Source organism: Sylvia atricapilla, chromosome 2, assembly GCF_009819655.1.
Source record: "Sylvia atricapilla isolate bSylAtr1 chromosome 2, bSylAtr1.pri, whole genome shotgun sequence".
In the NCBI taxonomy this organism is placed as follows: Eukaryota; Metazoa; Chordata; class Aves; order Passeriformes; family Sylviidae; genus Sylvia; species Sylvia atricapilla.
Genome location: NC_089141.1, coordinates 82,548,367 through 82,561,098, shown reverse-complemented (window position 1 = coordinate 82,561,098; position 12,732 = coordinate 82,548,367). Strand labels below are relative to the sequence as shown.

The 12,732-nt window shown below is 39.2% G+C and overlaps 1 protein-coding gene across 1 annotated transcript in view; it reads right to left on the bottom strand.

The window, feature by feature from the left end:
* OCA2 (OCA2 melanosomal transmembrane protein) overlaps positions 1 to 10,757 on the bottom strand; it is a 160,142-nt gene extending 149,385 nt beyond the window's left edge. The window contains exon 1 of the mRNA XM_066313584.1: positions 10,496 to 10,757. Within this exon, the coding sequence (XP_066169681.1) occupies positions 10,496 to 10,740 (245 nt within the window). The 5' untranslated portion in view covers positions 10,741 to 10,757. The remainder of the gene's footprint in view (positions 1 to 10,495) is intronic.
* Positions 10,758 to 12,732: the final 1,975 nt, after the last annotated feature.

Below are 12,732 nucleotides of genomic sequence, written 5' to 3'. Positions count from 1 at the left end.
AGACATTGTCACTAAAAGTTAATGGGGAGGCAGCCCTTCTGCACCTCAAGAAACAACACAGAATAATGTTTTTTCCACTACACAAAAATAACAGTTTAGAGCGCAAATGATGTAATCCATTTGAGTCACGGCATTCAGAAATAAGTTATAATTTAAAAGAAATGTTTTAAAAACAAACAAATAAAAAATGTTTATGAGAAGTAGAGGTCCATAGCATGTTGCCACAGAGAAAAAATCACTTTGTACTATTTTAAGATTATGGAATATTAAAATTAGTTAGACTAATGGAAGAACTGAAGCTACAGTAATTATTTCCTCCAGTAGCATTAGGAAAAAGTGTGGGATGAAGAAAAAAAATAACATGACACATGGCAGAGCTAAAAGATTTTACCTAAGACAAAAGCATGTAGACAAATTTTAAAAAGAGTACATATTTTCTAATCAAAGACCTAACAACATTTTTTATTCATCACAAGAGGTATGGCTACAGTGTTAGCTCTGAATTATTTTTCCTGTTTATATATTAATCTTTTTAATAAATAACCACATGCTGTAATTACAATAGGACAAAGTATGCTCCTACTTGCAACTTTATTGTTAATGAAGGTTAAATGTGATACAGATCAGGATACACTGAAGACCCCATTCCTGAAGAGATACAGACGCAGCACAGATAAGATCCAGATAATTAATTTTGCATCCAAGTAAACAAATTCCATTACATATAAGAAAGCCAGTGTCAATACTTAATTTAGATGATCTCAAAGTATTATACCTATGATCTAAATCTTTTCAGGTTCACAGAGAGTTTAGGAAGTATGAAGGCCCAGAATTCTCTGTTCACCAACCTATCTGCTTGAGCCTAAAGCATTTTTGGAGTGGCATATCAAGAAAATTAAATGATCGGTCATACTCCAAATTGTAAATAGATTGGTACATTTGTTAATTGCTTTTGATGTAAAGTTCTTGTGTGTCCTGCCTCACAAACATCAGACTTCCAGCTGAAAGAAAGCATGACAGGTAGACATCAGTGTAGCTGTATCAGCTTTTGTCCACAGAGAAATAGATTCAAAAGTATGACTAGTACAATTTCCATACATATAAATCCTTATGGCAATTTATCATTCTCTTCTGCCAAGGACAGTCTGTCAAAATAGCCAAGTTGGAATATTTCAACCTATGTAATCTTCTTCAATACTTCCATTTAACTAGGAACAGGTTTGTCAGGACTGCTGGTTGTCATTTTATTTATGGTTAAAACCACTAGTTTTCCAAATACTGATGTTCAAAGTTTTTACTCTGAAACATGACTACTTCTTACAGTTCTGATTTGGTATAGTCTTAGGCACATACTACAACATGCCAAGTGAATGTGACCCAAAAATAATGTCTAAAATACACAAATTTCATTGCACCACTTTGTAGAGCTTTGGTGGGTTTTTTTTGGTTTTTTTGTTTTGTTTTGTTTTTTTTCCATTGGCCTGCACTGAAAAGCACTAGGAGGCCCAATATACACAACACAGAGCAAACTGGAAAAGAAGATATATGCTGCCAATGGATGCAACAAAACCCCACATATTTATATAATATTACTATATAGCCCTTCTCTTTTAGTTTATATAATTAAAGATATATCAGAGAAAACAGAAGGGTATTCCTTGTTACCCTCATTTGGGTTTAGTCTTCCTTTTAGCAGACAGATTCATTAAATTCAGGTTCATCCTTTTCACTGTAAGAGGTTTACATGTTGAACCAGCTGTCAATAGACTCCTAAAGAGGATTGCAGGTCACATGTCATTGACACAGTTGAGGAGGTAGAGTTCCTCCTATCATTTCTAGGAAAATTAGAAACAAAAGAGTATTTGAAACTGCTTTTACCTTTTTATTTTCTTGGCAGCAGAGAAAATAAATTGCATAAGACCACAAGAGTGGGAGGAAAAGTCACTGCAAAATATTCATTCACCGTACTTAGGGTTAGACTCCTTTCAGTAAATTCCTCAAAAGAAGAGTGTTTCCTCCTCACATATCAAGTGCAAAGCCCTGCCAGACATATGAGTACCATGTAACTGCCAATGTGGCCATCTGAGGGAGATGCCTTCAAACTCCAGAGCTCCACTTCAGGCAAGGGAGTTCTTACAGAAACTCTGCCCAAGGATACCAGGGAGCAAATGGCAGATGGACTGTGTTTACTGTCCTTACTGACTAGTACAGAGAAGGCAGTAGCTCTAGAAGTGAGAGCAAAGCCTTCAGCCTTCCACAGCTATTTCTAAATGATGCTAGTTTGCACAGTACTGAGCCAGTAGCTTGTGCTCTGCTTTTTAAAACTGAGTGGCTGTAGCTGCCAATCTGTTTTATATTTCACCCTGTCCAAAAGAAATCACAGAAAAATATGCAAAGAAAAAAAAAAGATAAAAAGAAAGCAACAAACACGAGTGCATTACATCTGAACCCATCCAGTTCTCACAGCCCTGGCTCCAGCTCACGGTGCTGTCCTTGACGTAGCTCTGACCTGCTGTAGCCAGAACTCCGTGTGGTCTCTGAGTGCTGTTGGTCCATTAGCACAATTATTGCAGGTTGCCCCTACAGCCCCATTAGCCCCTATCAAGCAGAGAATAGCCTGCTTTGTCACTGTCTGTAAGCATTTCAGTGACTCATTTATCAGCTTTTGCTGTATTTCAGAGAGTAAATCACTTGAGCTCCTTATGTATAGCAGGTTTTTTAAAAAGCCATATGATTTTCCAGACTACAGACTGTGACCCTTTTTTTTTTTTTTACTTCACTGGCTAATTTCTCCTATCTACATTAATCTATTTTTCCATCAACTACATTCAATTTAACATGAACTTCAGTTCTTTACTATATGACCATTGCTATTCAGGGAATTTTTGCTGCAGCTGAGGAATGATTTCCAGTGCTTTTAACACAAAAGGACAAAACACTCTGATGTTAATTAATTCTAATGAAAGAGACATTTAAAATTTCAGGCAGACCGAAAGATTCCTATCGCCAGCAGAACCCTGCTCTAAAACATCTGCTCCTAACAGCAAGCTATGAAAGGAAAAAAAGGAAGGAAAAACTTCTTTCTGTACCCTCTTGTGGGGTGAGATTGTTTTATTTCATGAGGAATCATAGCCTTCCATATCTGTATCTTGTTAACATGTCTTGCTTTTGTCTGAAAGACCAAGCTGTAAGTAATTACAGGTGCAAGAGATTCACGGTGAGCAAGTAATGGCTGCTAACTTGGCTTCTGGTTTCAGGGCTTGGGACTGAACAAGTTCATATTCTTGTTAACTGTAGCTTTGGGTGGGGCTGAGATTTATGTATATATATATCTGGGGACTGGTTGCATCAGAGTCTAGCTTATAACCACAGCTTATAACTTGCTTTTACCTAATTCAATCCATAGCTCAGTACACCCTGCTCACACTCTGTATTTCACCTTCATCCAGTGTGCCTTGGTAGCTGCATGGAAGAGTTTCCATTCATATTTTCCACTACTCCTGCCGCTTCTGCATTTTACTGATATTTGTCCGTATAAATGCTTCTCCTTCCACTTCTGTCTCAAAGTCCTCTCTTCTCCTCTGACAGCAGCTCCCCAGCAGTCTGGGCAGAGGATGAGACAATTTTTTTGGCCAAATATTCTGGTGAAATGAGCTAAGCTAACCAAGCTCTTACCTCATCACCCTGGCTATTACACTAAAGACAGCAAACACTTCTCTCCCTTCAGGCCCTTATATTTTCAACAAAATAATAGTCATTAGAAAGAAGAATCAAGAGTATATAAACAAAACAATGTTGATTATCAAGAAATTTCTTATAGAATACCTGATTAATAGTTGCTGTTTTAATTGATATTTCATTATAAATTTTAAAAATTACATTGAAAGAAAAGAATATATTGTCTTGGAGTCTGGCAGATGGACTGTGTCTGGCAGATGTATGTGGACCCATGCACTTATCAAGAACTGGGAGATATATGTTTAATACTACTCAGAGCAAAGAAGAAAATAGTATATCCATTTCCTACCAAACAACAACATAAAGTAACTCCCACTAGCATTACTTCTTTTTTGATTAGACCATGAAATCAAGACATTTTTTCCTCTCCCTCTATGCTCTGCAAAGTTCATAGGCTCCTGCTCCCCCTCAGGCTCATTGAGGTCCACACCTTAAGTTTCAATGACCCAAACTTACTGTCAAACATTAGATTTCTCTCCATTATTCCCTTTCTCAACTAGTTTGGCTTCACTTTCAGGTCGCATCTTATTCTACCCTCCAGCTGCAGAGCCTGGGCTCATGGAAAAGTTGCTATGTTATCATGCAGACCATTAACCACCCAAAAACTGTGCTGCAGTGGCTATATGCATGTCCACCTGATGCGGTACTATATGTAAGGAACATAAATTTCCTACGCTTTCTTTTCCTTCTTCCTAGTCACTGTCCATGAAAACTCCGTTGTTTTTGCTCACATAAAACTTATGCACATCTTCACAGCTGAAAAACCAGGACAAAACTGAAAACTTATTATTGGTATAAGTTGTCCAGCTGCTAATGAGAAGTTATGATTTCTGTAAATCGTTCAGTATGTCAGAGCTGCCACCTGCACACACGCACATCAGCCAGGAGCAAAGCACACAGATCAATTTTTCAATGAAAAACTTCATAGAGAGGTGTTGAGCATCTGAGTTATTTGCTTCATCATAGATGGTTAGCTATTCCTCATGTCAGCTATTTAAGCCCCAGCCGTACTCTCCTGCTCAACTGTGGCTGGGCTGGTTCTTTGCAACACATTTCTTTTCAAAATCTGACTGACTTGTTGGCTTTACCCTTCAATGTAAAAAAATAAAAATTAAAAAATCTGACATTAAAAACCTTTCCTTGTTTAAACAGAGCTTTGTGTGAGGAAAGCGCTGTCCGGTCCCATCATGTATATGACTGGCATCTTTCCACAACTGGCCCAAGAGGTCTCACAAAGATAAACCCCACATCATCATATTATTAGCTATTAGGAAAAGGGCAGCTGCTTGCAAAATTCAACAGCTTTGTGGAATGTTACAGGCACTCAAATGAAACATTTGGCTTTTGGAGGTTAGTACACTGGAAATTCTTCATCGAGTGCTAAGCTTAGTGTGTAGCCTGACAGCTGGGAAAGTGTGAAGCAGTTAATTAGTACCCCGAAATTCTTTCAACAGAGCACTCAGAAACAAAAATTAATAATGGTGGGTTCTTGTTTACAGCATGTTCTATCAGAGCAAAAAGCACTTGAGTGGCTACATGGGAGCACTGTGATTTTAGTCTGTCAAAGGTAGAATAAAAATTGTAGTACATGACCAATCCGAGACAATGTGAAAAATCATAAGAAATGAGCACTGAAATGATGAATAATACAAAGCAACAGAAAATTAAACAACTTTGAACACAGAGAAACTTACAATGAGTGAAGGCTCTTTATGTTTCATTAACAGCAGAAACTACACAAAAATTAATTTTTTGCTGAACACACCTCTTTTGCTCAAATGAAGTCAAACACTCTTTAAGTTAAGTCATACAACTAGGTTTCAGTCTTCCTTCTGTTACCATGGCAAAATACCTTTTTCCCAGGAAATGCAGAAGAGCAAATTAAAATAGGGCAGCAGAACTCCACGATAACTTATTTGCCTTTTGTGCATAATATGGCCTCATACTTCCTACCATTCAACCTAAAGTTTTGCTAGAGATGCTTATTGCTTCTTTTGAGCTTTTTGGGCTTTGAATGGTGTTTTATGATATTGTAGAGGCAATAGCAGGGAGCTTTAAGCTAAGAGAGTCTCAGCAGTTCCATGCCCCTGCACAGTTTGCTCATGTTAGGCTGTGTTACAGCCACATGCCTCCACAAAAGCAATAAATGTTTGAGAGTCTATTTAAAACTGAATGAACCAAACTGAATCAATTAGCAAAGTCAGACTCTAAAACTTCTTCCACATTATTTGTTTACTGCAGTGTCATAGCATTTCAAGATCCATATGGGGAATCAAAATACAGAAACATTCATTGTGGATAAAAAATGAGAAGACCAGAAGTGCCATCATTGAGACAGCAAGCAAGATAACCATCACTTGAGAATGATGAAGGTGGCAGTTTGCTGTCAAGTCAGCTATCCGTCCTGGATTCTTCTCTAATGTTTGTGTGATTGACATGAAAAATCAGAATGGTTCCTACACAAACAGGCAATTATGATGTGGAAATTATGTTTTGTCTGTTCGACTCTTAAAGAGATGATACCATTTTGTTCTAATTGCCAAAGATCAAAATTGGTCTTAGGATCACAAAAAAAAAAGTGGTTTTATTGTTTTTGAGGGTTTTTTTTCTTTAGTCTTTTCCCTTGTCTTTTAAAGTGTCACATAAATTAAAGAAGCTTTTAAATTGTCACATAAATTTTACTTATTTAGACAGCAACCATGTCTTCTTGACATCTAATTCTAAATCTCATAAACGTCTTTTAAAAGTAGCAATACATCAACATAATTAAAAATCAAAATTGAGATTTATAATCCCTTAAGGCTAAAGGCAAAACTTCACTCTCATATTGACTTTTCACTATACAATACCTTCTCTTCCAGTTTCTCCAGCTAACAGGAAATAAAATTGCAATCTTCCTGCTGTTTTTCTACAAACCAAGGATTCAATAGACACTTTTTACTCACTCACCTTCTCATTGCAAACCAATCTCCCTACTGATCCTGGGACCAGAGATTCAGGAAGAGGTGGATTTGGTTGATTGTTTTTACTTTTTATTACATAAGTGAAACTGAGGGACAGGGGAAATGCTGAAAGAAATAGTTTTGCTTGCTGAAACACATTTTCAAACAGACTAAAAAAAATTGAGGGTTTTTTGTTGTTGTTATCCTATAGATGGATCTTGTTAATGACAGACAAAGAATAGAGAAAAAGTCTTCTAAGGATTATGATATTACATGACCATAAAACTCCAGAGCCAAGTTCATCCAAATATAACTTCAGTGGAGTAATGCAAAGCAATTGCTACCATGGAATTAAGAATTACGATGCACCTCATTTCTATGGATTACTTTTGGTGCTCATGAACTCATAAGACAAAAATAGCTGACTTCACCCCCTTCCTGTGGATCAAAAAGGAGGATTTCAGATTTGGTTCTTATAAAACCATGCTGTTATGTCCTGCCCATGCAAATAGCACTGATAAAGATGAGACCAAAGGGTTTTTGGGGGGCCACATTCTGCACATACAGAGACATGATGGAAGGGAGTAGCCTGTGTCTTTACAGGTGTCAGTGCTGACCTGAAGAGTGTTGCCCATGCTGCCACAAAGCAGTGTGGAATCTTCCTGCAAAGTAAGGAGCTCATGAAGGTGGTTTGGACCAAGGTCCATTGACTGTAGAAGTCACTTTCATGTAACTGTAATGAAAAGGACCCTGGTCAAGCCTTTGTTTAAAGTCTGAGGGATTTGAGAGTAATGAAAAAAAAACTAAATGCAGACGTCATTGCCATGTTTTGGTACTGTAAAAGCTGCATTTCTGAGAGTCCAAAGTACACCACAGTCCAGTATAAACATACACCTAGGCCAGATGCTTTCCAGCCGAACAGGATGTCACTGGAGATGGTCCATGGTCCACTTCAGAGAGGCATGCCTACATTGCCCACTGCAAGCAGGACTGAAGCAACTATGTTGTTCAAAAGAAGGCAGACAGGCTTGTTTCAGGGGAAGGACATTCTGGAAATACACTCATTGGAGGGACCACAGTGGATGGTCCAGATCTCCTCACACAGAGCCAAGGGAACCTAAGGCAATGCAGTAAAACCTGGAGTTGGAAGGTACTACTTTTCAACATAGAAAGTAAATGAGAAAGCATTCTGACAAGCAGGTAGCCCAAAACATACACTGACCACAAAATACCTGCAGGACTGTGCTGCAATCAAAAGGAAATGCTTAGTCCGAGATAGGGTAGACATCTCTGTCCCAGGGTAAATGGCACCACTTAACACAAGAACACTTTCTTAAAGATCGTTTTAGAGAATGAGATAAATCCCACTTCATTAAGTAGATTCTTTGGAAAGTCTTGTCCCAGTATACACTTGAAAAATTTAGAGAACCTGGGAATCTTATCCTGAAAGATAGTTCAGCGATTTAAGTTAAGTAGATGCATGAAAACAAACCATACAGATGTGCCATTTTAGTGAACCACTATACAGGAAAAAAAAACACACCTTGGTCTCCTTTTAATCACCAGTAGTTTCCTTTACAAGCAAAATAACTTACATTGAAAGCTAATTCTCATTCCAATGAAACTAATCAAACAACTTGTGATTCTGCAAAAGTTTATCCAGATTTTATCTTCATTCTGTTGGGCAGTTCCAACAATTTAAGGGAAATTGCTCATACAGAGTGGACATACTGGTCACATCAGTATTTTAACTGCACCTGATGTATATTGGTTTAAATACACGCTAATGAAAGACTGATAAGTTTAATTTTCATGAAAAAAAAAAAACACTTAAAAAAAATATTGGAAGAGCAAGAGGTAAAGTACAACAAACTTTGAGAGATCCTTTCCTGAACCCTAATATATTACTATAGAAGATTAAATATACATTTCTCTGAAAGGTAGCATGGATATGGCTATTTAATTGTAACTTTGTTCCTAAATCACACACAGTGGCTCCAATTTACTCAACACTTACAGTGTTAGCAAAAGACTCTTAGTCATACCCTGCACTCACAGGAAAGTAGTATTTTTCATCTCTGGCACCTGAGACCAGAGATGACTGCTAGATAGTTTCTGAGGTTCACAGAAACTGTGTATCGCCTGTACACAAATTCTTATCACACACTGAAAAATAATGGGAAGAAGTTTAGCAGAATGATAAGAGCTGGTCCATAAGAATACAAATTTTGTTCAAGTGCCAGGATAGTAAACAGGAAAGTAAATAGCACTGGCAAAGTCAGCTGTAGCAAGATATAGACACGAATTCACAGAAGAAAAACCTTGTCTTCAGATGCACTCAGTCCTTCCCTTCTCCCCATCCTCACATATAACTTATACTTACCATGCTCTTCCAGAATAAGACATAAACCCATCCCTTTACATACTGAACTGAAGAACTTTTTACAAGATTTGTTTCGGCCAGAAAAAAATTCTTAGCCAACATAAAAATCTTCAAATACAAAAAAAAATTCTAAAGGATTTATAGGGCTTTTTTGGTCAAGCTGATAATTTGATTACTTTCTTAATATTTGGAAAGTATAACTATAATAATTTCAAATTCTCGCCCTGACAGAAATAATTCCAGATGTACATTAAATATTGACTTGGTTTACTGTAGATTTCTATGCCATACTTAATGTGTATAAGTAAGGGCACAACAAAACTCACCCAGCTATCCTGGCTCTCCTTAGCTCAGGTCAGGGAACTAACCAAAATGCCCCAAGCTTCCTTTCTTCCCAAGATAAGCACATTTCCTTCTAACTGAGATGCAGGGACATGTGACAGATCTCAGCCCTGCTCACCAAACCAGGGATGTCACTAGCACAGCCAGAACTATGGGGACCCGCCCCCCAGGACTGCACCTCCCATATAACATGATTTTCCTGATTTGGAGCCATGCAACAAAGGTTCTGGATAAAACCCATGCATTGGGTTCTGGATATTGTGCTGGCACTCTACTTCACAACTGCAGTGTAAGCATTTCTTAATGCAGACACTGCCAGGCAGCACTTCAAGGCCGGTGCTCTGCAGGAGTTTCTATTAGGTTCAGCACTCTTCTCTCACTTTAGGTTCTGTCATGACACCTCTAAAGTTGCTCAAAACTACTCAAAAAAGTTGACAGTCGACCCTGGCTGCCTTCCACTCACTGTGGTTGCTGCTGGTTCAAAGCTTTCAAAGTCCACCTGAAATATTTTGGGGTCTATAAATTATTTCCAAGTACTTACAAATAGAATTGCTGATGTTGTATCTGTCACAACAGGAAAGATTAACATCCCTGCCCAGCAGCCTGCACCTTTCCTGATGTAGGAGAGGATGCACAAGGAGCACACACTCCTTGTCCACTTGATGCGTGGTGTGTCAGCCATCAGAGTCGTGCTATATTGTGCCATTTTAGTGTTTGCAGCCTCAGCTGTAGCAATTCTCTCTACATCTTTATGAGGCATTTTTCTGAAAGAGGTATAGGGTGGGATGTGAAAAATACTTTACCTCTGTGTGTTTTCTGACACCAAGTAGAGAAGAAAAGCCAATTGTCTGATCTTGAAAACACAGCAAAATTGGCCCATGGTGGATATTAATGCTGAGATTAGTTTAGAAATCTGGTGATCCATGACCCCACCATGGCAATTACACCTGCCCTGCTGTTCCACTAAGGTTTGGCTTTTTTATGTCAGTGGGAGAAATATTCACTTACTGAACAAATGTGTCTGTCCTGCAAGGAAATAAAAATTAATGTTGATTTGGAGAAAACACATTCCATTTGTTCTTATTCTTACCTTCCCTGCATGGGCACAGGACTGAAATCCTCCCCTACTGCTGATTTTTCACACAGGATCTGTGGCTCTCCAAGACTCGCTACCATGCCATGATACTCCTTTAATAACTGCAGCTCATTGCAACTTCTGGCCACTGGTTTGGCTACCACCTTTGCAGACAAACTGGTTTGATGTGATGAGGTCTGATTCAGCTCCATCTCTTGTTGTCTAGAAACCGCACTGTAATCTTTGTTATCCAAGTACATCTGTCCCTGGGGGGCGTTCTCCTAAAAAAAAGAAAATAAATATACTAAGATTAAATTGAGCTGACTCAATGTTTACTGCAGTACAGGTATGTTAAAAATGCCAATCAGATTTCTTTGAGTGCATTTTTGGGTATTCCCCATGTTCATTTATTTTCACCAGGAACAACTCCCATGTTTTAAACATCTTTACAACTTCAGAATTAGCCACTATAAGCACGGAATTTGATAAGTAGAGGAATCTTCTACTTTTTCCATGTCTTCCATGATTTTCTTCCACAAATCTCCCAGTGACTTGCACTGACTTATGCCATAAAATAAGCCAAAATCATCTCTGCATCAGTGGCACAAGAGTCACTGCTGCAGAATGCCTTCGCACTGCTTTACCACCACCACACAGCCTTTCTCCAGCAGCTGTGGTGGCAGCAGCCACCTCATGGAAGCCATCACTCTCCGCCAGCCCTTGTGTTTGGTGACCCCTAAGAACACCACAGAAGAGACTGCCCTCCCGTGGAAGGTTTGCAACCCGTGAGCTGCCTTTAAGCTGGTGTGTTCTCTTCCTCACAGTCACAATGAGCAAAACGAAACAGTTCCATGAATCCTTGCCACAGTACACTAATTGTTCACATCTGATTCGCTGTGCTCTCAGTTCCTGGTTTTTCCTTTCCCCCATTGGTGCATTTTGGATCCTTTCCCAATTCCTTTCCCCATTGGCCAAGTTGTAAAACCCCAACCCTGGCTACCCTATATAGTCTCTCTCCCCTGGGGTCACCTGGCTCTTTTCTCTTTGGACTTCATGGAATAAAGAAGCTCTTCTGGAGATAGAAAAGACCCCATCTTGCTGTTTTACTCCTGCATCATCCGGGGTGGGCTCTGCTGCTCTGGCAGCCTCACAAAGAGCAAATCACTCTGCACTTGAGGGTGCACAAAGGGCAAATCACTCTGTGGCTAAGGGTGCCTGTGCCTCCACTGGTCTTTTTAAAGGTGCCTCTGACAAGGAAGGTCGTGGCACCTTCACCACTGGACCAGACCATGACACTTGTGCTCCCATAGAAAGCCCTATCCTGCTGCAGATCCACCACAGATGATGGACCCTCATTAAGCAGAGCAGGTACTTGACTTTTATGAAGACAGTTGGCCATTCCAGCAGTTGCCAGAGGCATTTATGAAATGGGAATCAAACCTTGATGAAAATGAGGTTTTATGATATGATTATTAATGGTGATTATAACAAAAAAAATAGTGTGTAACAGTCAAAAAGCTTTTATGTTCTCATCATTAAAATTCAATCTAAAAAGTTATAAAAACCACTTCAGAATCCCACAAAGTGCACAACTCAGACATGACAACTGAATTAAAATCAGCCTGTCTTGAACACATGCTGGGGAGTTTAATCATGGGAATATTTCAGCATAAAGTGCCAAAGCCACTGCAGAGGACAGCAAGAGCCTGGGAAACACATCCGTCAGCCTCCAACATCCTACTGGTGGGGGACCACAGCCTTGTCAGAGCACATGCCTGCTCCTCCCTGCAGAGATCTCAGCAAAGGACACTTACGTACTCCTGCAGGACTGTGGGGCAAAAATAGCACAATAATAGGCACTGCTTCAGTCCCAGTGGGAGAAATCACTTGAAACAGAAATGACAAACAGCTAATTATGATTTTGTGCAGATGGGAGCTCTCATGGCCTTGCAGATTAGAAAGGAATGGAAGTTACTGAAAGAAAAAAACTGCACATACAAGCCACCACAAATACACATCTTGACTCCAGGTAAAGATAGTCTTCCTAACCAAATCTAAATCAGAAATTCCCCAAGTGGCATGCCCTTCCCCAGTCCTGTATTTCTATTTCTTTCTATTCTCAATGCCCTTGGTGCTCATCTCCTAATATTTTTCACTTGTCCTTACAAGCAGATTGACAAACTTGACTCTTCCCATCACTACACAGTAGCTGAGTACCATGTCCAGTCCTGGTTCACAATTCAAAAACAATG